Source organism: Sciurus vulgaris, assembly GCF_902686455.1.
Source record: "Sciurus vulgaris genome assembly, chromosome: 6".
Lineage (NCBI taxonomy): Eukaryota > Metazoa > Chordata > Mammalia > Rodentia > Sciuridae > Sciurus > Sciurus vulgaris.
The window spans coordinates 76,868,663-76,895,964 of record NC_136466.1 but is presented as its reverse complement, the minus strand read 5'-3'; the positions used below and the strand labels follow the sequence as shown (position 1 = coordinate 76,895,964).

Sequence of the window (27,302 nt, the reverse complement as noted above, 5' to 3'; positions counted from 1 at the left end):
CTATTATTTTTTTATACTGGGTATTGAACCTAGGGGTGCTTTGCCACTGTGCTGCTTTCTCATTTCTTTTTATTTTGAGACAGGTTCTAAGTTGCTAAGACTAACCTCTAACTTGGAATTCTCCTGTCTCAGCCTCCTAAGTAGATAGGATTATAGGCATGTACCATCATACCCAGCTCGCTAACTTAAAAGTTTGTTTTTAAATATTTTTTTAATTGTAGATGGACCTTTGTTTCATTTATTTACTTTTTTGCAGTACTGAGAATTGAACCCAGTGCCTCACACATGCTAGGCCAGTGCCCTACCACCGAGCAACAACCCCAGCCTCCTAACTTAAATTTATATGGCCCCTTTTCCTAAGCTTGCTTTTCTTTTCTTTTATTTTTTTATTTTTTTGACAGTGTTGTATATTTCGACATATTATACATACATGGAGTATAACTTATTCTAATTAGGATCCCATTCTTGTGGTTGTACATGATGTGAAGTTTCACTGGAGGTATATTCATATTTGAACATAGGAAAGTGATGTCTGATTTATTCAGCTGTTTTTCCTATTCCCATAAGCTTGCTTTTCTATTGGAATAGTTCCTTTTGGATATCCCACTATCATCTGTAACCCAGACCAAATTTATGTTCATTATTCCAAAGTGAGTTCCCTTCTTAACTGTACTCCGCTTTCTGTTTATTAATACTACTGCTCCATTAGCCACTTAGCATTTGAATCCCAAGTCATATTTGCTGCGATCATTTTCTTTAACTTTAATCAGTTCCTAATTTTTCTTGATTCTTTCTCATGAAATTTCTCTGTTTTCTTCTTTCTCCTCCATATTTCTTGTCACTATCACATTCTAGAGTGTCTCACCTCACACCTAGATTATAGAATCTTCATGCTAACTGACCCTTCCTTTTCTAATTTATTTTGCATGTGTCTGTGAGCTTGGCCTAATATAAAAAACTCTTTGTAAGTACTAATATTAAACTGAGTCTCATTCATTGATTGGTCAAAGTAAACTTCTCAGTGTTGGGCATGCAAATGTGAACCAAACAGCATGTCCAGTCCCTGCTCTCTTAGACTTAGGTTTTAATGGAGAATAGGAGTGAATAGGAGAGAGGAGGCAATGAATGGGTAACTTTGATTTGTGATACAAGCTGTGATATGATAGGGAAGTATCCATTTAGCTTGGGTGCTTATGGAGATTTCTCTGATTAATTTATATTTGAGGCAGTTGGGACCAACCAGTTGGAAAAAGAGATGATAATAATGGAAAACATCTTAGCGAGAGGCTTTGTCTTTAACCACATGTCATACATCAAAGCATCTCAGGCATCATGGGGAAGGAGAAGGAATGGAGTGGTCACAAGCAGAGCAGGGAAATCTAGTTGCAGAATATAATGTTATTCTTTACTTAGTCGACTGTTCTTTGGAAACCATTTGTGTCTGTGGACAGGAGCTATGTAGCAAAGTTGATAAAGGTGAAAAAATTATATCTTTAGGGTGATTTTCTCCCCATTTCTTTCAGTTTTCTTAAATTGTAGTTATTTTGTCTTCTAGATCAGCAAAGAAGTTGTTTCAACCAACTTATAAAATAATTGAGTTTCCACATTTCATGATCAGATTAAATCCTAAAGTGTCCTGACATTTTAGGTTACCAGCACTGTCATAAGGCAGAAGGGACAAGTTAGGTCCATGGTCTCTAGAGTGTGGTTAAATCAGGCAATCACCATAATGATACATAAAAGGACTAGTTGTGAGCAAAGGCGTTAGGGTGGGTGGGACACCTTATGCTTGGATTTAGTTGCGTTCTTAAAAAAACAATTTTTAGAAATTTCCAGCTTTTTTCTAAGTTCTTGATTTTTTTCTCTGAGATTCTGAACATTGTCTGGACATTTGGGTTTCTTTAGATGCTATAATGAATCATCATATTCTTCAGGTAAAATAATTAGTTGGATGATCCCCATGACAATGTAAATTTAACTTACTTTTTTGTATTTTATGCAAGGAATTTTTAGATATAATTTATTTTTGTGTTTTTAGAAACTGTGTCCATTATCCACTCTGTCACTGGTAAATGATCCTGCTTGTGTTTGAGTAAATCAGATGTTGCATTAATGTTGGGCTTCTAATATATTTTTTTGGGCCTTCTAATATATTACTTTTTTTGTGACTTCTGATATATTAATTTTTTGGTATAGGTATATTGAAACAAATACTATCCTTAAAATAGCCCTCCACTAAACAGTCAAGCATGTACTGAGTATACCTTGCTAGGTGCTTTGTAGGATTCAGAAATAAATCATATGTGGCTCCTGACATTAACAGTCTTGGCAACTGTTTGGGAAATTATACCCTTTGGGAGAGGAGCCTCATGACCTGCATGACCTTGCCCTAGGGAAGGAACGGTTGGCTAAGACACTTTACTAGGGATGCTTTATCACCGGAACCCTGAAGTTGAAATTCATTCATTGGTTTAAAAATTTTTTTTCACAGCATAAATTCTGGCTGTACTTAAAGGCTATTTTAAAATGATAATTCTACTTTAATTTTTATTTGAACTTATATTTGTTAATGTAACCTCTTCTTATTGTCTCCATAGGTTTCTACAAAAAGGTCAGTTTGAAGTTGTGACTGGTGGATGGGTTATGCCTGATGAGGCTACTTCACATTATTTTGCCTTAATTGACCAGCTAATTGAAGGACATCAATGGCTGGAAAAAAATCTAGGTATGTGTTGGTGTTTTCCCCATTCATTTGGGCTATTTTGGGTTATTAAATTGGGAGAATGTGAGATGAGGCTTCATTTTATTTTTCAAATAATTAATTTTCCTAGCACTGATAATTGTTGAAGACTTTATCCTTCATTAATTCATAATATTTCTTGGTATAGGTATATTGTGTACAGGTCTGTACCTATGCCATAACATGTAATTGTTTCATTTAGTGTAATCTACCTTGTGTAATCTGTTATTTTATGTATTAATTTTGTTATTTTTAGAATTAGTTGTTATATATTAGTTAAGATTTGATTATAAGAGGCAAAACCCTTTTATTATCTTACACCAAAAAAATAAAGATGTAATAATGTCAGTGGGAATTCAAGAGATGGTAGCTTCAGGTAAAATTGGATACAAGAACTCAAATTATGTTTTCTGGGTACCATCTCTTTGGGTCTTCCTATTTGTGCTTCAGTCTTCTCCCACATGGTTGTAAGATGACCCTAGGTACCTGAGACTCATTTTTCAGGCTGGTAACTAGGAGAAGTAATTTTCTTTCATCTTTTGTCTGATTGGTTCAGCTTAGGTCAGGGGCTTATTCCTAAGCCAGTTTATGTGTCTAGAAGTGTAGGAGCTAGAATCCTTGAGGCCAAGTCATTTTATGGTGAGGGCCTGGGAGCAGAGGTCTTCTATGTGAATGTCCCCATGGAATACATCCAGTCTGAGAGAAAAAAATCTACCACCAGACGTGAGACAGAGGGTCCTGGACTGAGAAAGTCAGATGTCCACTAAATCTCATAAAAACTTAGGACTAATTGAAATCTTGCTGAAATCTAATATTTGCATTTCGTAACATGACATATGGCTCTTCAAATACTTCATATCTCAGTATAATTTTATAGTTTTATTTATGGTAAGCATAGATTTTTTTTATTAATAGTTACTTTGTTATTTAGAAGTTTTTTCCCCCACAAGGGATCAAATCCCTCGCTCTAGTAACTTTTTCTTTACTTTCTATCTTGACATTTTCACATTTAAAAAGAAGTTGTGAGAATATTTCAAAGAACTGCCCCTATTCATGCAGATTCACAGATTATAATTTTGACACATTTGTTTTTCATATTATTGTTATTGTTGTTGTGGTTATTATTATTTGAACCTTTGAGAAGAGGTTGCAGATATCATACCTATAAGGAAAGAGTAAAAATAGCAGTTCTAAAACTAATATCAAATAGTTTAGATATTGCTTGACAGGTAGATCTTTGACTGTCTTGGGGACTTGGATTTCCTAAATGGTAAGAGTGGCTCACTGATTTTAAACTGCCAACAATGTACTGTATGCTAAACAATCACTTTTCTTCTGGGTGTCTGGAATCTTACTGTCCTAGGCAAAGGGTGCTTAAGTGACCAGCTCCCAGTGGAAACCATGGACACCAAGTGTCTAATGAGTTTCCTTGGTTGATAACATTTTGTACATTTTGTCACAATTTGGTGCCGAAAGACTTAAACACATCCTGTGTGCATCCATATGGAGAGGACTCATGCAAGCTCATGTCAGGTTTCCTCTGGGCTCTGCTCCATGTGCCTTTTTCCCTCTGCTGATTTTCATTCTTTATCTTTCCTCTGTAGTAAATCATAGTTGTGAGTAGGACATATTGAGACCCGTAAGTTTTCTTAACAAATCACTAAACCTAGGGGTGGTCTGAGAGACCCTCTGTACAGTGTGCCTTTTTTTAAATACTGAACTATGTTGTAAGCCAAGAGTATTGACTTCATAAACCTCACTTGTATGTTTTTCTTTTTTCTTTTGGTACTGGAGATTGAACTCGGGGGCTCTTGACCACTGAGCCACATCCGCAGCCCCATTTTGTATTTGATTTAGAGACAGGGTCTCACTGAGTTGCTTAGCATCTCACTTTTGCTGAGGCTGGCTTTGGACTCAAGATCCTTCTGCCTCAGACTCCCAACCCTCTGGGATTACAGGAATGGGCCACCATGCCTGGCAGATTTTTTTTCTTTATATTTAGCTTTTATTGAAGTATAATTTTCATCTTAAATGTGACCTTCAGTGCATTTTGACAAGCGTATATACCCATTTGATATACTTTTCAAAAATCATCCCAGAAAATTCTCTCATCTCTTCAACTTTCCCCTGCAGTCATCTGTTCTCTGATTTCTATCACTGCAGAGTTTTGCCTATTGCAGAACTTATGTATGAAGAGTATATACCCTTTTGGATCTAGTTTCTTTTGCTGAGTTTAGTTTTTTCCCTTACAACTTTATTGAGATATGCTTTGTAGACCGTAAAACTCACCTATTTAAAGTATACAGTTCAGTGATTTTTAGTATATTCAGAGTTATATAACCATGACCCTGATCCTTATTTTTAGAACTTTTGTAACATCCCCAGAAGAAACCTTATACCTATTAAGTTTTGCCTTTCTAGTTTCTTTTTACCCTGCCCAAGCTAGCTTGAAGATAGTCCCCCTTTAATATCTGGGGAAGATTGGCTGTAGAACTCCTCACAGATAGAAATCTCTTAAATAAAATGGTATATAATAAATAATAATAAAATGCAAGTCTTAAATAAAATGGCATATAATCTTTGCATGTGCTTCTTCCCAGTACAATGTAAATGCTGTGTAAATAATTTTTATGGGAATAATGACTAGAAAAACATTCGTATGTGTCCCGTACAGATATAATTATATTTATAAATACTTTTTGATCCATGGTGGGTAGAGTCCACAGATGTGTGGACGCAGAGGGCCGATTGTATGCGGATTTGACTGTTCTGGACATTTCACCTAAATGGAAGCATACAATATGTGACTTTTTGTTTCTGACTTCTTTCACTTGGCATCTTTTCAGAGTTCCTTCATGTTGTAGCATACATCAGTGATTCATTCTTTTATATGGCTCCATAATAATTGATTGTGTAGATATACCACATTAGTTTATCCATTCTTTTTTTTAGTGATGGATTTTATGATACGTAAAGTATCATCAATAAAAACTATACATTAAACAAGTGAAATTTCACTAAACATAAAAAAATAAAAATGTATTTTAAAAAATCAGTGCTAAAACTCAGTCCTAAGTTTTATTCATTCTTCAGTTGATGGATACTTGGGTTGTTTCTCCTTTTTGGTTACTATTATTAATTCTGCAAAGTACATTTGTGTAAAAGTTATTGTGCGTATGTGTGTATATGTGTGTGTGTGTGTTTACATATCTCTTGGATATATGCATAGAAGTAGATTTACTGGGTTTTATGGGAACTCTGTGTTCAGCCTTTTAAAAAACTGACTTTCTTTATAAAATGATTTTATCATTTCACTTTTCCAACAATAATGTCTGGAGGTTCTTTCTCCATTATCTTCAACAGCATCAGTTACTGCATTTTTTATTTAACCATCCTAGCGTGTTTGACATGACATATAATCATGATTTTGATTTGCATTTCCCTAAAGACTATGAATGTAAAAAAATCTTTTCATGTGTGTATTGGCTACTTATAGATCTTTTTTGGAGAAATGTTTATTTAGATCCTTTGCCTATTTTGTAGTAGGTTTATTTGTCTTTTTATTGTTGGCTTATATGAGTTCTTTATACTCTGGATAAAAATGTCTTGTCAGATAATGATCTGCAAATATTTTTCTTCAACTATATGGATTATCTTTTGACTCTTAAAGGTGTTCTTTGAAGTATACAGTTTTAAATTTTGTTTTGTTTTGAGATGGAGTCTTGCTACAAGCTAATCTCAAAGTCCTTGGTGCAAGTGATCCTCCTGCATCAGCCTCCTGAGGAATTATAGGCAGTCACCACTATACCTGGAAAAAAATTTTTGGAGAGGTACTGGGGATTAAACCCAAGGGAGATTTACCACTGAGCCACATCCCCAGCCCTTTCTTTTTTTTTTTATTTTGTGACAGGCTCTGGCTAAGCTGCTTAAGGCCTAGCTAAATTGCTGAGGCTGCCCTTGTGCCTCAGCCTCCTGAGTTGCTGGGATTACAGGCATGTACACCACCATGCCTGATAAAATTTTTAATTTTGAAGTTCAGTTTACCTAATTTTTCCTTTGTCACATGTGCTTTTGATGTCGTTGTTAGAAATCATTGTCTAACCCAAGATCATGCAGATTTAATTGTTTTCTTTCAAATAATTTTATGATTTTAGTTATTGGGTCTGTGATCTATTCAGAGTTAATGTTTGTGTATAGTAGCTATTAGGGTTGCACATTCATTTCTTTGCATGTTGATAGCTGTTGTCCCAACATCCTGTTGCAAGATGATTTGATCTCCATTCAGTTGTCCTGACAATCAGTTTGCCACGATGTGAAGGTTTAATTTTGGGCTTATGAGCCTGTCTCCTTTGACTTTATATCTATTCTTATTCCAGTACCTCTCCTTGATTTTTTTTAGCTTTATAGTGAGTTTTGAGATTGGGAAGTATGAGTCCTCCAACCTTGTTCTATTTTTAAGCTTATTTCATCTACTGAGGGTGTTTCTTTTTTTTTTTTTTTTTTTCCCATTTGGATTTTAGTGATTGTGTTGAATATTTTAGTTAACCTGGGGATACATGAAGATGGAACATCTTTCCATTTATGTAGATCTTTAACTAATCAATAATTTTTTTAAAATAGCTTTTAGTATAAAAGTCTTGAACATAATTGTTAAGTTTGTTTCTAGGTATTTTTTCCTTTTGCTGCCATTATAAATGGGATGCTTTTAAAATTTTTATTTAGAAATATTCATTGCTAGAATATAGAAATGCAGTTTATTTTTGAATAGTGTTCTTTTATTTTTGTTGTTGTAGGGATGGAGCCTAGGGCCCTCTACCACAGAACTACATCCCCAGCCCTTTTTAAAAAATTTTCTGAGATAGAGTCTCACTAAGTTGCTGAGATTGACCTTAAACTTGCTATCCTTCTTCCTCAGCCTCCCATGTGGCTGGGATTATAGGTGCGTGCCACCATGCTCGGCTCATATAGTGATCTTATATTCTGCTATCAGCATAGTTTTTGAGATTCATCTTTGTTTTAGTCGGCTTTTTTGCTGCTGTGACTAAAAGACCTGACAAGAACAATTTTAGAGGAGGAAAAGTTTATTGGAGGGTTATGGTTTCAGAGGTCTCATTTCAGAGAGTGCTGGCTCCATTCCTTAGGGCCTAAGGTGAGGCAGAACATCATGATGGAATGGAAGAGTGTGACAGAGGGAAGTGGCTCACATGATCAGGAAGCAGAGAGAGACTAGGCTCAGTTCAACAAATATACACCTCAAAGGCATGCCCCCAGTGGCCTACCTCCTTCAGCTACTCCCTACCAGCCTCCCTGGGGATTAATTCCGTGTTTGGGTTAAGGCTGTCAATCATTTTACCAGTCATGTCACCTCTAAACCTTCTTTCACTGCCTCACACATGAGCTTTTTGGGGAACACTTCACATCAAAAACATAACATTCTTTATTGTTGCGTATGTTACTAGTTCATTCCTTTTGATGAATGGGTAGTATTTCATTGTTTATCCAGTTTCCTGTCAGACATTTGGGGTGTTCCTGGTTTTTAGTTATTATGACACATACTGCATTACACATTTGTGTACAAGCCTCTGTGGGTGGGTGTATGTTTCATTGTCATGAATATGCACTAGGTATAGAATTTCTGGGTTGTAGGATAGATGTGTGATAACTTCATAATAACTATAAAAGAGTTTTTCAGAGTGGTTTTACTATTTTATATTTCACCATCAGTGAATTAGAATTCTGTTTAACTTCCTTAACAACATTGTTAATCTTTTTTTTTTTTAGCATTCTAATGGGCATACAATGATATGTTTATTTTAATTTGCATTTCTGTGGTGAATAATCATGTTGAGTATTTTTTTATTGTGCTTATTGGCCAGAGGTTTGTCTTACTTTGAAGGTTCTAAGTCTTTGACCCTTTTTCTTTTCAGCTGAGTTTTTTTTCTTGTTGTAGATATTCTCTGTATGTTCTGAATATGAGCTCTTGGTTTTGGTGATGTCTTTCTTATTTCTTTTAACTGTTTAATACCAGTATGTAGAAATGTTTGGAATTGCAATTATGTGTGTAAGTATATAAATCTTCTAGAAAACTTACTTTTTATCATTACTAATATTTTATATAATTTATTACTGGTCATAGTAAGTATATATCTTCAAAACTAAAACGTGTGTCTCTTATTAATACTGCTAGGATTAAACCATATATCTGTTTATGTTGTTCAGATCGGGTGTAATAATGACATATGATAATGGGATATTTGCCTTTCTTGTTCCAGATTTTTAAAGGAAATTGCTTAGCTTTACTAAGCATATTATCTATTATTTTATGGTGGGTATTTTTTTTTTATAGCATTGAGAAAATTCTTTTCTTTTTAGTATTTTTCAATTAGCAGTGCATGTTGAATGTTACTGGATTTCTTTCAGACATCTATTAACATTATATGGTTTGTCTAATTTGTTCTATGAATATGATAGCTGTTTGCTCAATTAAAAAGTCATTGACTTCCTGGGGTAAATCCCTTTTGGTCTTGGTGCTGTTGAGTTCAATCTGTTTATTGTTTTTTGTTTATGATTTTTATCTCTGTTTTCATAAGTGAGATTATTTTCTTTGTTAATGTGCTACATTTATATGAATTATTTATTGGTTTATGATACTTAATATCATAATTGGGTAGTATTGCACTCTTCTTTATATTCCTTGAAGTTTATGGACATTTGAAAGGATTTACTGATAAAATTCCATGCCTACAGGGCCTTTTGTTTGTGTTAAATTTTTTGATAATGCTAAGAATTTCAACACAGTTATCGATACTATCTAATTTGCATCTAATTTTTTTGAGTAGAAGCCTCATATGAGAATCCTACATAAGTGGAAGATCAGAGTTGTATAATGGTAGATGAATAAACATCTCAACTGTAACCTGTATATATATATATATATATATATATATATATATATATATATTAAATATTTTTATCAGGTGTGAAATATGGTTTTAGTTGAAGGCTCTTATAATCAGTATGATCTAGATGTGAATATTTCCTTTGACCTCCCCCTCTTAGGTAGAGAAAAAGCACCAGCTTCAAAATGTCTTAAGAATTAGTGAAATATGGTAATAATTATTCCGGTCAGTTCTACCTGTATATACGAAGATGATTTGTAGCTGTTGTAAAGTGTAAAAGACGGACTGAAAAGTCCCTAATGTAGAGATTGGGAAGTGTAAATTGAAATGACAGATTTGTGTGTTTTGAGGCTCTCCCTCGCCACAGATGACAGAACTCTGAGATCCTGGAGGGTAGAGCCTTGGTTCTGTTGTCCAACTCAGGTGAATGGCAATGGCCTTAGAATAGCTATAAGATGGCAGAGTGCTTATTTCAGTTTGAACTGATGAATTTCAGTGACCATCTCACTGTCCAGGTGGATGTGAAGTGGCAGCATTCTCCCTGCGGGGAGTCTTCCTGGGAGTACTTATCAAAGGATAATGCCAAGTAGATCCTCTGTCTTATAACCCAGGAGGCCTAGAACTCTGATGGATCTGAATGTGTTGTGACTTGTCTTTATTTCATTTCATTTATCAATTTCAAAAAATAACACTTCTTTTCTTTATTTACAGGAGTGAAACCTCGTTCTGGTTGGGCCATTGATCCTTTTGGACACTCACCAACAATGGCTTATCTTCTAAAACGTGCTGGATTTTCACACATGCTTATCCAGAGAGTTCATTATGCAGTTAAAAAACACTTTGCATGGTATAAAACATTGGAGTTTTTTTGGAGACAGAATTGGGGTATGTAGGGTTTGATGAAAGCTGAAGGTTCCACTTGACAAGATCCCACTTGACATAGATGTTATTTCACAAGGGTTATGAACTCAAGACATTGTTGGTTTTGTTCAGTATCAGTATTGAAATTCAGATTGATAAAAGATAGTCATTCTTTTTTTACTTTTCAGTGTATTTGTATCAAGAGTCCTTTTAAGCAGTGATGTTGATGTTTATTTACAAATCATTGAATCTTTTCTATGTCTAAAGGAAGTAAGTAAATACAAAGAGTAGTATTGTGCCAATAATACTATCATTTGCTTCTGGTTTAAAAAGCACATGCTTTATCACAAAGTTGAACGTGCATGAGAACTGCTATCCAGTTCTTTGTCTTATATTCAGCCTGTGTCCTTCCTTTTGCCTCTCTTGTCTCTGCACCTTTTAAGAATTGCCCTTTGAAACCTTAATCCTGTCCTCCTGGAAAAGCCCTCATGTTGTCTATAGTGTCTGTTTTCATTCTGTTCTATGGGCATGCAGGTGTTTCTAAGACATGCTTCTGCTGGCCTTTGTTGAGGTAAGAGAGGACCTTGGCCTCTTGGGAGGCCTTTGCCTTTCTCAATCCCCAATTAATTTTAAATACCTTATTATTTATTAAGTTATTTTTATTTATCGGCTCATTATGTGGGTCATACTTTATGTTATATGCTTCGTACCTGCTCTCTTATTTAGGCGTTATTACCATCCTTTAAGTCAGGTTCATTATTATGCTTTTGCATTGGTGAAGAAATGGAAGTTTAGCTATGTGAAACCATTTGCTAAAAGTCAGATAGGTAGTGGGTAGCAGAGATTTAGATCTAGTTGTGTACAATCCTGAAGCCCAAGCTCCTAATGCCCTGGTATTGACTTCTCAGTAAGACTTCATCTTGAGAACAAGATTTTGTTATTAAAATGATGTTAGGACATCTCTGCATTACATCATACTTACTTTCTTGTGTAATATATACCCCTTAAGTGTTTCAGAAAATTTATTTGTAAATTCAGACAATAACTTTATCACACATACTGCTGATTTTTCAATAAGGAAAGCAACTAGCTATTAGCAGCTAGCTAATTTTTTATTCTGGAAAATTAAACCTGTAAGGAGGACAAGAATTTGTAGGGGGTTATATCCTGTGTAGTTTGATCAAATGCAAAGGAGGATTTGCAAAACAAAGAATTGTTAATTTGCCCATAAGTATCAGTCAGTAAGAAATTATTGAGTACGTTTATGTATTTAATACTGTGCTAGGAAGAAATATAGAAACATCCTTTCCTGTGAGGAAGTTATTATCTAATTTGATAAAGTATATAGACCCAACCAAATTCAGTAGATAAAATTAAATGTACATGAACTGTTAAGTAGTGGGGTATAAGAAAAGGTAGGAGGATGAGTACGTCTTCATCTGTAGGAGAAAGGAGGAGGAAGTTTCTGTCAGTTCTGGGACTTGTGATAACCTCTGCATATGTAACAAGCATTAGTGAACAGCAGAATAAGCTTCAGTGAAACCACTGCTAACACAGAAACATGTAAGTTTTAATACTTTTAAAAATTTGCAAAAGAAGTGGTAATTATCTTAACTAAAGACTAAAATTGGAATATTTTAGAACTTAATATACATTTGAACATGTTGCTTTTTGGAAGGTGTCAAATTAAATTGAGCTTGTTTTTGTGTTTATTTATTTATTTATTTATTTTTGGTAGCACTGGGAATTAGACCCATAGCCAATCCTTAAAGAGTATGCTAGGCAAGAGTTCTACCACTGAGACACATCCCCAGCCCTTTTTATTTTTTGAGACAAGGTCTCAAGGTCTTGATGAGTTGCTGAAGCTTACCTCAAACTTTCGATCCTCCTGCCTCAGCCTCCTGAGTAGCTGGGATTATAGGTGTGTATCACTCCTGGCTTCTGGTTTTCATGAAACAGTTGTTTTCATTTTTAAAAAAGTAAATGTTGCTTTTTTTGTTTCTCTTTTATCTTTATTATAAAAGTGTTGTATACCCATTTCTGGAAATTTACACATAAATAAAGGTAGAGGAAGTTATATAAAACTCAGGATCACGCTCTTAACCTTTGTTTTAAGCCCGCCAGTCTTTTTTTTTTTTTTTTTTTTTTTTTTTAATTTCTTTAGTTGTCGATGGACACAATACCTTCATTTTCTTTTTATGTGGTGCTGAAGATTGAACCCAGTGTCTCACACATGCTAGGTAGGCGCTTTACCACTGAACCACAACTCCAACCCAGTTCTCCAGTTTTAATTGGTGGTGAACATCAGATCTTTCTAGGGCAAGGTCTTAACACATACTGTTGTTGAGCTTTTAATGAAAAACTATTGTCCATCAGTAATCAGTATTCTTTTTCTACATCTTTTCTGCTTTGTTTTTGTTTTTGGAATTTACTGCCCCCCATTCCCACCCCTGCTTCTTTCTTGATGAAAAGTCCCCTTGACTCACCTTTGGTGAACAAGACTCTGGGAACTTTCCTTTGTTGCACTTCCTTTCCTCAGTGCAAGAGGGGAACAGGCATTTGACTAGTGATTTCATAATTCCCCCTTCTTCTTTTGTTCTTCCAGTTCCCTGTTTTCTCTTTCACCCCGGCCCTATAGGCCCTATAGCTAATGTCTTGGTTCCCCCAGTGCCTCCTATTGCCTGGGAAGGGACAGATAAGGCAGGTATTGGCAGCCAGGGGTAAAGGGCATCATGAGTTTAGATGAACCAGTTGTAATTTGAACTTCCGGTCAGTTATCCTTCCGGGTCAGAAGTTGCTGGTTCTTTATGGGGCTTTTTGTCCTTGTTATATTTAAGTAGAAGAGATAATAGAGGCTGAGCTATGTTTTCCTTTGGATTGACGCTATTAAATGCTTCTGGGGTATGTGTAGTAGTAGTAAGAGGGCTGTTGATTTAGGGTACAGCTTGCATCGTGTATGTATGAAGTAATGGCATCATTGAGCAGTTTTGGGGAAAACATATTTTGTAAATGCAAGTTTGTTTGTTGGCTTTTTATTTTAGATCTGGGATCTGCCACAGATATTTTTTGCCACATGATGCCTTTCTACAGCTATGACATCCCTCACACTTGTGGACCTGATCCTAAAATATGCTGCCAGTTTGATTTTAAACGGCTTCCTGCAGGCAGATTTGATTGTCCCTGGGGACTCGCCCCAGAAGCAATTTCTTCTGAAAATGTCCAGAGAAGGTATGAAAACATGTATTTCGTAAGACACCATCATGAATAAAGTAGCTACTTAGCTGTGAGTTGCTGAGGTTGAATAAATAGCTTCAGTAGCCAACATAATCCTTGTCCCAAGTATTTTTTCAAACCAGATCTAAGACAACTTAAAAATGCCATTTATGACTATTCCTTTTATGTGTTATAGTTTAATGGAAATTGAACAATAGTAGATCAATATACAGTGGCTAACCCATAATGCACTATTATTACCACCTCCTTTGCCCTCATTATAAAAGCTTTCTACTGTGTTTGATTTATTTCATATCCTTTCGTTGATAATAAAACTTCTGGTCTCCATTGCATAAATTGGTAAGAAAAGCAACTCAACTACAAAAACACATTTATTGAAATGGAACACATAAAGAGTGTAATTATCTTCCCATAATAACAACTTCAATAATAGTGAATTTTACCCAGCTCTGATGAATATACATCTTTGCATCTTTTTGATGTTTTTGACTTATAGAAAACCTTAATTAAGAATATTTATACTTAAACATTATTTAAGTAAAATAATCAAAGGAATGAACCATTTCTTTAGAATAAAATTATGCTAATGAAGAAAGCATCTCATTAAACCAAGTTACCTATAGTTTCTAATATTGGTGCTTTTAAAGTTTAATTTCTTCTTTTGAGAATTAGTATAATGCATTAAATAAAGTATTGTATCCTAATTTAAAAACACCAAACTCTGCTAGGAAAATAATATGACCTCTTAAATACATTAAGATCTTTGTAATGTCAAATCTATGCATTAAAAAAAGAGGTTACTTTTAAAAAAAATACACATAAAGGATAAAATGAGATCAGGTGGTTTTACCTTGTCTGTGTCTCTTGGTCTTAAAGAAAATCTTCCAGTGAGCCCCTCACTGTGGCAGAACTTAAGGTGTTTTAGCATGGGAGTCTTCTTGAAGCCAAGAAGTCCTTTTATCAAAATATGACTTCAAAGTTCTTTTGAAAAACTCCCCAAGACAGGGCTGATCTGGTTTCATTTTCTTGGATCCTAGAGCAGTAAAAACAAGAACTATGAGCAGCCTGCTTTCTAGGGTTAAACTGGTCAGGCATAAGAGAATAAGCCAGTCAGATGTAGCAGAAGGTGCAGTGATCAGAAGGGCTCGGGTGGGAGGAGCCCTGACCCAACTAAGCACATAACCCTCTGTATTTGCAAGTGTTTATACCACTCTTTCCAGCTCAGGTGGTCAAGGATGGGGAGCCACTTTAAGATTAGTCATATGTTTCAGTTGGGGAGTTCCAGAGTAACCACAAGTATTGTGAGCCCCTTTTCTGTTTCTTGGGTGCTGTTGAGAGTGCCTATGTTTGATGCATTGCTGGAAAAGAAGCCATTTTGTGTAATCTTTTGACTACGTTATCTAACCCCACACAAATTGCTCCCCAGAAGCATGCCTTGTGCTCAGTCAGTTCCAGTGGTTCTAAAGGTAGTTTCCATGCACCAAGGGACATACGGATGAATCTGTAGATTTTTTTTAACTTCTTATAATTTCTAATATCATAATTCTTTTTGACCTGGTGATCAATGACACTCAGTGACATTTTTTAACTTTTTAATATCCTAAAGATATTATCCTAAAGAAAATGAGATTTAACTGTAATATACAGGTGGCATCTTTCGGTATGTTAAGTGCAACAGGTTCCTTTACTTTGCAAATAAGGAAATAGCATTCTTCATTATTTTTTCATCTAGTATCATTTTTTAAGTTGGGTTTTTCCATTGAATGTCAGATATTTGATGTTTCAAGCAATTGTGGGGAGGGGTTGTTGGTTAGAGTTAAGTTGACATTTCTTATTTAGTTGAATGTTGTAATATTGGTCAATAAATAAATTGGTCAATTTATTCATCATTTGTTTACATTTAGTGAGCATATACTACATGCCAAGTGATATAGAATGGTTGCTTGTCTTTCCTACTGTTGATACTTTCTGGGCAGGAGCTTGAGAGTTAGGATGAATGCCAGATATAAAAAGGACACCATTAATGTTTATTCTCTTTTTTCTGTATATGTGTAAAGCGCCCATATATACAAATTGTGGTAAATGTAATAGTAAACTCGTTTATGCTGATTGCCTCAAAAATCTAGTTGCATGCCTAATCATAGTATCTTTTATCTGTGGTTGATATATTTGATTTTTTTACTCTTGTTACTTTTGGTCTTATTTCCGTGTGGCTAATCCCGTCATTCACATGTCTTTTTAAAAATTGTAAGTAATAATCTACAATTGGTTTTGGTAAATGTGAAATGTTAGTAAAGTAATAGTAAAGATTAAATATGGTGCCAAATACTAATCTCAGAAAACTAAAGATTATGTGTTACATATGGATATTATGATTATATTTTATTAGCCAAGCCCTAAATTATTGCTAAAATTTATATTTGCAAAGTAGTTTCAGAGACCGTACATTTTTAAAAGACCATATGAAATCCTAAATTTAATTTTTTTTCATAATTTTTATAGAATGCCTCTATTATTGATATTCTTTAACTTTTATGCAGTTTTTAGATTGTGGATTGGAATTCACTTTTGGATAATCCTTGAAGTGAAAATTGAAATACTAGGTTAAAAAAAAAGTGTTATTTAAACACTAATTTCTTAAACTTCGGCTTTATAAACACCATGAATCACTTGGAGTTATCTGTTTGCTGACTTCATTTTTACAAATGTTTCCTCTTACTTTGTATTCCTAGACTTCCTCAAACAGTTCCCCAATTCAGCATTTTCAATTTTCTGCAGAATACTAGAATATGAAGTACAAAAGCTGATCACATCAGCAGAGTATGTTTGACTGACCTCTTGAGTCTTTGGTTAGAGCCTAAGGAGATAGAAACCAAAATAGCTAGTTCAACTCCTGGGCATTAACTGGTGAAGAGTATTGAAAAGAACACTGTGACAGATAATCAGATTATTGATGGCAGGTGTCAAGTTGTTATTCTTTCTTCAGAATAGTATATACTGTTTTGTAGAATGTTATAGGTTAAGATTTATGCCATTTAGTCTTATTTGAAATGTATTTTTTATGTTTAATTAGACTATTAAGATTATAGATTAAATTAGAGAAAAGATATTAAAGCAAAGCAAACTTCAAAGTTGATTGGATGAGAAATCTTTATGTCTTCTTGGACTACATTATTTTAAAACATGGGGTATCTGGGAGCCAATTGCTATGCTTGGGCTTCAGGAAGACATTGCTGTCCTGGTAATTAACATGCCAAACTTGGTTGTGACCATATTTCTCTAAGGATTGTTCATTGAAAAACTATGGGTTTTCCCCAAGGATAAGAATATACAAATGTTTTAAATGGATAATGTGTGATTTTTAGAAAATCTGTCTTGTAAATTATTTTAATAAAAAATACAATAATTTATTTTTTTTGTAGTATACATTTGAATTTCAATACTTCCTTATTAAGTTCCTCTGTTGGCCTCCTCTTGATAGAATTCATATTTTCTCTTACTCTTTTATAGGGCTCATTTGATCCTAGATCAGTACCGAAAGAAGTCAAAACTTTTCCGTACTAAAGTTCTCTTGGCCCCACTTGGAGATGATTTTCGCTACACTGACTATGGAGAATGGAACTTACAGTTCAGGAATTATGAGCATCTTTTTCAATATATGAATTCTCAACCTGACCTGAAAGTAAAGGTAATGAGAAGATATTTATTTATTATATCGTTTTTGAAGTTGGACCTTCAGTGTTCAATGAGACTGTAACACCATATTCTTAGTTTCTTTGTATTACATTCTGACTTTTCTTAGAATATGTAATTTTTATGTAAAAGTATAATTCATTAATAAGAAAATTATTGTTAGATTGATTCCCAAGTATTTTTTTTTTTTTTGAGGTTATAGTGAATGGAATGGTTTTCCTAATTTCTCTTTCAGAGGATTCATCTTTTATGAATAGAAATGCATTAGATTCATGCATATGGATTTTATATCCTGCTACTTTGCTGAATTCATTTATTAGTTGTAGAAGTTTTCTAGTGGAGTTTTTTTGATCCTCTAAATATAGAATCATGTCATTGGCAAATAGTGAGAGCTTGAGTTCTTCTTTTCCTATTTATATTCCTTTAATTTCTTTGGTCTAATTGCTCTGGCTAGTGTTTCAAGGACGATGTTGAATAGAAGTGGTGAAAGAGGGCATTCCTGTCTTGTTCCAGTTTTAAGAGGGAATGCTTCCAGTTTTTCTCCATTAAGAATGATGTTAACTGCGGGCTTAGCATAGATAGCCTTCACAATGTTGAGGTATGTTTCTACTATTCCTGTTTTTTCTAGTATTTTAATCATGAAGGGGTGCTGTATTTTATCAAATGCTTTCTCAGCATCTGTTGAAATAATCATGTGATTTTTAATTTTAATATCTATTGATGTGATGAATTACATTTATTAATTTCCGGATATTGAACCAACCTTGCATCCCTGCGATAAAACCCACTTGATCATGGTGCACTATCTTTTTAATATATTTTTGTATGCGACTTGCCAGTATTTTGTTAAGGATTTTTACATCTGTGTTCCTCAGGGATATTGGTCTAAAGTTTTCTTTCCTTGATGAGTCTTTGTCTGGTTTTGGTATTCCAGTGATACTAGCCTCAGAAAATTTGGAAGGGTTCCCTCCTTTTCTATTTCCTGGAATACTTTGAGGAGTATTGGTATTAGTTCTTCTTTAAAGGTCTTATAGAATTTGGCTGAGAATTCATCTGGTCCTGGACTTTTCTTGTTGGTAGACTTTTGATGGCTTCTTCTATTTTGGTGCTTGAAATTGACCTGTTTAAATTGTGTACGTCTTCCTGATTCAGTTTGGGAGGATCATATGTGTCTAAAACTTTGTCGATGTCTTCGATATTTTCTGTTGGAGTATAGAGTTTCAAAGTAGCTTCTAATTATGTTATGTATTTCAGTGGTGTCTGTCATGATCTTTCCTTTTTTATCATGAATTCTAGTAATTTGAGTTTTCTCTGTTCTTTTCTTAGTGTGGCTAAGGGTCTATCAATTTTGTTTACTATTTCAAAGAGCCAACTTTTTATTTTGTCAATTTTTTGAATTGTTTCTCGTTTCAATTTCATTGATTTCAGCTCTGATTTTAATTACTTCCTGTCTTCTATTTTTGGTGTTGATCTGTTCTTTTTTCTAGGGCTTTGAGATGTAATGTTAGGTCATTTAGTTGTTGACTATTTTTTTTAATGTATGAGCTCAATGAAGTGAACTTTCCTCTTAGTACTGCTTTCAGAGTGTCCCAGAGATTTTGATATGCTGTGTCGTTCTCATTTACCTCTAAGAATTTTTTTTATTTCTTCTGCGATGTCTTCTGTTATCACTGCATCATTCAATAGAATATTATTTAGTCTCCAGGTGTATGAGTGGTTTTTGTTTGTTATTTTATCATTGATTTCTAATTGCATTCCATTATGGTCTGATAGGATACAAGGTAGTATCTCTGTTTTTTTGTATTTACTAATGGCTTCTTTGTAAAGCTTATGGTCTATTTTGGACAAGGATCCATGAGCAGTTGAGAAGAAAGTACATTCGCTCAATGATGGATGAAATACTCTGTATATTTCCATTAAATCTATATCATTGATTTTATTATTTAGATCTATAGTTTCTTTGTTCAGTTTTTGTTTGGAGGATCTATCCAGTAGTGAGAGCAGTGTGTTAAAGTCCCCCACTATTATTGTGTTTTAGTCTATTTGATTCTTAAAATTAAGAAGGGTTTGTTTGATGTCCATAGATGCTCCGTTGTTTGGGGCATAAATATTTAAAATTGTTATGTCTTGCTGTTTTATACTTCCCTTAAGTAGTATGAAATGTCCTTCATTATCCTTTCTGACTTACTTAGGTTTGAAGTCTCCTTTATCTGATATGAGGATGCAGACCCCTGCTTTTATACTGGGTCCATGTGCATGGTATGTTTTTCCCTATCCTTTCACCTTTAGTCCGTGGATGTCTTTTTCTATGAGATGAGTCTCTTGAAGGCAACATATTGTTGGGTCTTTCTTTTTAATCCAATCTGCCAGTCTATGTCTTTTGATTATTGAGTTTAGGCCATTAACATTCAGAGTTATTATTGTGATATGATTTGTATTCCTGGTCATTTTGGCTTATTTTTGGTTTTTAACTTGACTTGGTTTCTCCTCTGATTGGCTTTTCCTTTAGGGTAATTCCTTCCTTTGCTGACTTGTATTGTTGTTTTTCACTTCCTCCTTGTGAAATATTTTGCTGAGAATGTTCTGTAATGCAGGCTTTCTGTTTGTAAATTCTTTTAACTTTTGTTCATTGTGGAAAGATTTTATTTCATCATCAAATCTGAAGGTTAGTTTTGCTGGGTATAGGATTCTTGGTTGGCATCCATGTTCTTTAGGACCTTGAAATATATTATTCCAGGCCCTTCTTGCTTTTAGAGTCTGGGCTGAGAAATCTACTGATATCTGTATTGATTTTCCCTTATGTAATCTGATGCTTTTCTCTTGCAGCCTTTAAGATCCTATCTTTTATCTTGTATGTGAGGTATTTTCATTATAATGTGCCTTGGTGTGGATATATTGTAATTTTGTGCACCTGGTATTCTGTAAGCCTCTTATATTTGATTTTCCATTTCATTTTTCAGGTTTGGGAAATTTTCTAATATTATTTCATTGAACAGGTTGTTCATTCCTTTGGTTTGTATTTCTGTACCTTCCTCAATCCCAATAATTCTTAAATTTGGTCTTTTCATGATATTCCATAATTCTTGGAGGTTTCGTTCATGACTTCTTTAATATCTCAGTTTGCTCAGCCTTATTTTCAAGATTAAATATTTTGTCTTCATTGTCTGAGATTCTGTCTTCCACGAGATCTATTCTGTTGGTGATGTTTTCTATTGCATTTTTAATTTGATTTATTGTTTCTTTCAAGTATTATTTTTTCAGAATCTCTATCTCTTTATTGAAGTGCTCTTTTGCTTCCTGTATCTGATCTTTTAACTGTTTACTGGAATGATCATGCATTGCCTGCATTTGCTTTCTTATCTCGTCTTTCGCTTCATGGATCATTTTAAGTATGCAGATTCTAAACTCTTTTTCTGTCATTGCTACTGCCATGCTGTCATTGGATTCTATCAAAACAGCACCTTGGTTTGTTAGGGACACTTTCTTCCCCTGTTTTTTCATATTGTTTCTGTATATTCCCCTCTAGCACTGAAGATCAGCAGTACTGAAGTTTCCCCTCTGCGGGCTTATTTTGACCCTGCAGTTTTCTAGTACCTCCCCTTTGAAGGGGAGATCAATATTAGTATTCTCAATACAGAGAAAATGTAGCCCTGAATGAGATAGTCCCTATGAAGAATTTAACATTATTATAACAAACAGGATGAGTTTGATTATTATTTACAGTATTTCTAGTGGTGAAAAAAGAGGATGGGGAAGGGTGTAGGATATAAGTGAATAAATAGAGGTACCAGTCAAAGGGCCTCCAGTCTCCTGAAGGTGTCTCAGGAAGGGAGCTGCCTTTCCAATGATGATGGCCACGCCCTCAGGATTAATTCAAAATGCCTGCACCACCTCCAAATAAGCTGGGGAGCCCCAGCAAGGGCATGCTGAGTCAGTGCAGGGGCAGGCGCAGTGTCCAATGTCCCTCTGTGGTGCGTGGGGTGGGCGAGTGGGCGGGGTCAGTGAATGAAAACTACAGAACACTAAAGAAAGAAATTGAGGAAAACCTTAGAAGATGGAAAGATCTTCCATGTTCTTGGATAGGCAGATTAACGTTGTCAAAATGGCCCTTCTACCAAAGGCATTATATAGATTGAATGCAATTCCATTTAAAATCCCAAAGACATTTCTCACAGAAATAGAGAAAGCAATCATGAACTTCATCTGGAAGAACAAGTGACCTCAAATAGCCAAAACAATCCTGAGCAGAAAAAGTGAAGCAAGAGCTATCTCAATACCAGACCTTAAACTATACTACAAAGCAATAGTAACAAAAACAGCATGGTATTGCACCAAAATAGACAGGACAGTGGTACAGAGTAGAAGACACAGAGACGAGCCCACATAAATACAGTCACCTCATACTAGACAAAGGAGCCAAAAACATACAGTGGAGAAAAGATAGCCTGTTCAACAAATGGTGCTGGGAAAACTGGAAATCCACATGCAGTAAAATGAAATTAAACCTTTATCTCTCACCTTGCACAAAACTCAACTCAAAATGGATCAAGGACTTAGGAATTACCCAGAGACCCTGCACCAAATAGAAGACAAAGTAGGCCTGAATCTTCATCATGTTGGCTTAGGATCAGACTTCCTTAACAAGACTCCCACAGCATAAGACAAAGCAAGAATCAATTAATGGGATAGACTCAAACTAAAAAAACTTTCTGAGCAAAGGATACAATCAATAATGTGAAAAGAGAACCTACAGAGTGGGAGAAAATCTTTTCACACACTTCAGGGAGCACTTATCTCCAAAACTTATAAAGAACTTACAAAACTTTACACCAAAAATACAAAGAATCTAATCAATAAATGGACCAAGAACCTGGACAGAAACTTTACAGAAGAAGACATACAAGCAATTAATAAATATATGAAAAAGTGTTCAACATCTCTAGTAATTAGAGATGCAAATTAAAACAACTCTAAGATTTCTTCTTATTCCAATTAGAATGGCTATTATTAAGAACAAAAACAATAATAGATGTTGGCGTGGATGTGGGGGAAAAGGCACACTTTTACGTTGCTGGTGGAGCTGCAAGTTGGTACAGTCACTCTGGAAAGCAGTGTGGAGAATCCTCAGAAATCTTGGAATGGACCCACATTTTGATCCAGTTATCTCACTCCTTGGTTTATACCCAAAGTACGTAAAATCAGCATCCTACAGTAAGGCAGCCACATCAGTGTTTATAGCAGCTCAATTCATAATAGCTAGATTGTGGAACCAACCTAGATACCCTTCAGCAGATGAATGGATAAAGAAACTGTGGCATATCTACACAATGGAATATTATTCAGCCATGAAGAAGAAAAATATTATGGCATTTGCAGTCAAATGGATGGAATTTCAGAATATCATGCTAAGTGAAATAAACCAATCCCAAAAGCCAATGGCCAAATGTTTTCCCTAATAAGTGGAGAATGATATATAATGGGGGTCGGTGGGGTGGTGAGTGAGAGAAGAATGGAGAAACTTTAGGTAGAAGTAAATGGGGATGTATGAAAAATGGTGGAATGAGACAGACTTCATTACCCTATGTACATGTATGATTACACAAATGGTATGAATCTACATCATGTACAACCACAGAAACAAAATGATGTACCCCATTTGTGTACAATGAATCAAAATGCAGTCTGTAAAAAATTTAAAAAATAATTAAAAAGAGGAAAATTATTGTATACCATAGTTCAATTTCTAAAGTTGACTATTACCTATTCTTGGGAATTATAGAGGCATTGCTTTTATAGATTGAAAGTATACCCCTACTAAGTTGCAGTTTCCATTTTTCAGAAATGCCCTATATTATACCAGCATTGAAAGTTTATTGTTCCTCTTTGATAGTTGCTTCCTTCTGATGTAGTAGTGTGACTGGCATTTGTAGATGAACATATGAATTTTGCAAATGTCTCATGTTCAGAAAATACACTACCATTTTCTTAAGTGAGAAGATGTCTAAAATTAACCATTTGCCTGTGGTTCTTACATTTTTTTTTAACCTTGTAGAAAGTTTGAAATACACCCTGAAGTTTTGAGAATAGTGCAGACAGCTCCCTTCTCTTCATATCCATGACTCAACTCCAAGATTTATCAACTCAAGACCACTTTTGTTTCACCTCTGTCCCACTGCTGTCTGAGCCCCCTCCCAAGATCATGTTGAAGCAAATCTTAAATATTATGTAGTTTCATCTGTAACTACTTGAGTATATATCTCTTAATGATAAACACTCTTTTAAAAACTCTAATCATAATACCATTATGATATCTAAAAAATTTAGTAATTTGATAATATATCTGGATAGATTTACATTTTCTTTATCTCATTAAAAATTCTTTGAGTCAAAATTCTTACAAGACATATATTTGCCTTTGGTCACTAAATCTTCTAAAGTTTTATTTTAGGACCCAATGTGAGAAAATTAATTATTCAATGTGTTTATTATATTTCCATATTTACCTATAAGACAGAAGATCTGTGAAAATACTGTAGAATGGAATCAATGTTACTGTGTAGAAAATTAAAAAGCTAGAGGTAGACCACAGTTTATGTAGTAAGAATTTAATTTATTAAATAAGCATATAATACCAAATAGATAAACTTAAGTCAAATACCAAGCTTATTCAAGATATTTACAACTAAATTTCCACCAGGTTGTGAGATCTGAATATAGGGATGCTGTTTAAGTCACTTCTGTATTCTTCTCAATGGCAAAATTCAAACATGACTATTTGATCAGAGCAGGAGGTATGTATGTGAGTTATCTATCTTCTCAATGTATCATACTGTGGAATGATTTTGAGTCCATAGAAAGGTCCAGTCTTCTGTCTGATTCTGAAGAATTAGATTCTCATTTTATTATTTCACTATTTCCTCCTTTGTGTGCCCACTCCAACAACTTCTTTGTTTTTTTTAAATATATTTTTTTTAGTTGTATATGGACACAATGCCTTTATTTTTATGTGCAACCTGCTAGGCAGGCATTCTACCATTGAGCTATAACTCCAGCTCCATAACAGCTTCTTAAAGTAATTTCGAAAATTAAAGTATCACACACATAAGAGAAGTGTGCAAATTGTAAACGTGTAGATAATTTTTCCAACTTCAAAAACCCTCAATAATCACTGTCCATAACAAGGCCTAGGACAGTCATAGCACCTGGAGCAGTTCCTCAGGTCCCCTACTGGTCATCGCCAACTGCTGTGATAGTGGCCACTATTGTCACTCATATCACTTGTCCCTAAATTGTATTTTTTTTTTTTTTTTTTTTTTTTACTTTTGGGTCTGGTTTATTTCTTTTTTTTAAAATTTTTATTTAGCTTTTAATTTTTTACAGACTGCATTTTGATTCATTGTACACAAATGAGGTACATGATTTTGTTTCTATGGTTGTGCACAATGTAGATTCATACCATTTGTGTAATCATACATGTACATAGGGTAATGATGTCTGTCTCATTCCACCATTTTTCATAATTTGAAGGGAATCATAAATGTATACTTTTCTGTATCTGTTTACTTGTTTTTATACACTCTAATTTGTTTTATGAGTATACCAAATTTCAGCTATTTTGGGACATTTAGGTCCCCCCCCCCCCCCGTTTTTTTTTCCTTTTTCTTTTTTCTTTCTTTTTTTTTTTTTGTCTATTACAAATAAAGCTGCTTGAACATATTGGGCATGTTTTAGTCACCTGTTTGAGTTCATATGAGTGTAAATTGGGGTAGGATTTTTCAGTCATTAGGTATATGCCTGTTTACGTTTAGTAGATAATGCCAAACAGTATTCTAGCACATCATTTGTTTGATGTATGACAGACTTTGTATTGTCACAGTATTTTTCTTTTCATTTGTAAAGTTTTGGCAGATGTGATAGTTTTATTTTTTGTTTCCCTGGATATTAATGAAGTTGACCTTTTTTTCATGTTTATTGCCTTTCATGTAGCCTCTTTTGTGAAGTACCTATTTTAGTCTTTTGATGATTTTTAAAATTAAATTGGGTTATCTATTTTTTTTCTGTTTATAATTCTTTTATATATTCTGGATTGAGTCTTTTTTCAGATAAAGTTACACAAATATCGTCTCCCACAAAGTAGCCTGTTTTTAACTCTCAGTGCTGTCTTTTGATGAACAGAAATTCTTAATTTTAATGAATTCCATTTTAACAATATTTTTTCTTTATGGTTAGTGCTTTTTATGTCTTGTTTAAGAAAGTTTTATTTACTCCAGGGTCATAAAAATACATTTCTTAAGTTATTTCCTAGAAGCTTTATTATTTTGCTTTTAACATTTAGATGGATAGTCTGTCCGAAATGTAGTGCTGTTTATCACACAAGGTGTGACTCAAGATGCATGTTTGCTCATAAGGATATCCAGTGCCATTTTTTGAAAAATCCATAGTTTATTGCACTGCACTGCAACATCATCTTGGTCATTAATCATGAGTGAGACTACATTTGTGTGGGTCTGTGTCTAGACTTTCTTTTCATTGTTATTCTATATGACTAATCTCACACTGCCATTATGACTATAGATTATAACAGGTCTTAGTATCTGATAGTATTAATCTTTCAATTTAGTTCTGCTTTCAAAATTCCACTGGTTATTCTTAGTCCTTTGTAGTCTGTGTAATTCGAGGTCAAGGGTGTAATTTCTACTGAAAACCAAAAATGTTGGCATTTTTGTTGGGATTACATTGAATCTGTCGTTCAATTTGAGTATAATTAACTTCTTTACAAATATTGGGCCATCAAGGACATGGTATATGTATTCTGTGTATAATAATATAATTGACTTTTGCACTTTAACCTTTTATCCGGTAAACTTGTTAGATTTATTTTTAAATTTTAATAATTTAGTTGTGGATTCTCTTTGAATTTTCTATGTGTGAATAATGGCATTTTTTTTATATTTTTCTAAAACTTTGTAATTTTCAGTCTATCTTTTTGTCTTTGCAAATACTGTATCCTCCATTTCTATTCAACAGGAATAGAAATGGTGAGAGTAGTCATATTTTTCTAAGGGAGAAAACATTCAGTATTTCATCATCAATCATGATGTTTGGTGTAAGATTTTATAGACTCTCTTAAAAGATTGAGAAATTTATATATTTCTCATAGTTTTTTTTAATAATTAGGTGCTGAATATTATCAATTGCTTCCTTTAGGGAATGTTTTCTATTAGACCTTCATGTCTTATGTAATGACTGGATAAGTGCTCCAAGATGAAAATTTGGGAGATTGTAGAATTTATCTTGATGCATTTTTACTCTCTCCAAAATTTTTATCCCTTAAGTAAGTCCTGACTAGTTTGATTGTTCTTTGGAATCTTTGACTTTTACCTTTATCTACATAGTTTATCTAGTTATATCTGTGGGATGTTTTGCAGATATTTTTTTCTAAACTGTGAGTGTACACTTACTATTTTAATGAAAGGAAAGGAAAAAAACAAATAATTGAGTTTAGATGGCTAAAAAATTGACATTGGAGCTAACCAAGACAGCCAGGTTGTCATTGATTATCATTTAACAACTATGTAATTTTTTTCTGTGCATTGTTCTGATAGAGTTGTCTTATGTTTAGTATTGAATTTGTTTTGCCTTTTGGTGTAAAAATCATTTAAATATTTTTGTTTGATTATTTTTAGGTGTCCTATGTATTTACTTTTATGAGCTACCAGGAAATATTATGGAAAATTTTACTTTTGAAACTACTCTAGCACAGGTAGAAGATTATTTTTCAGTCCTTAAAAATTGAATGAAGTTTGTGAGAAAGCTATTGACCACTTATCCAAACTTCTAAACATTGCTTTGGGAAATCATCAAGTAGGAAATAT

General features: G+C 34.1%; 1 protein-coding gene across 1 annotated transcript in view; it reads left to right on the top strand.

The window, feature by feature from the left end:
* Positions 1–27,302, top strand: part of MAN2A1 (mannosidase alpha class 2A member 1) — a 184,917-nt gene that overhangs the window by 62,549 nt on the left and 95,066 nt on the right. Inside the window, exons 5-8 of the mRNA XM_079143501.1 lie at positions 2,598–2,725; positions 10,351–10,524; positions 13,542–13,728; positions 17,245–17,422. Of these exons, the coding sequence (XP_078999627.1) occupies positions 2,598–2,725; positions 10,351–10,524; positions 13,542–13,728; positions 17,245–17,422 (667 nt within the window). The remainder of the gene's footprint in view (positions 1–2,597; positions 2,726–10,350; positions 10,525–13,541; positions 13,729–17,244; positions 17,423–27,302) is intronic.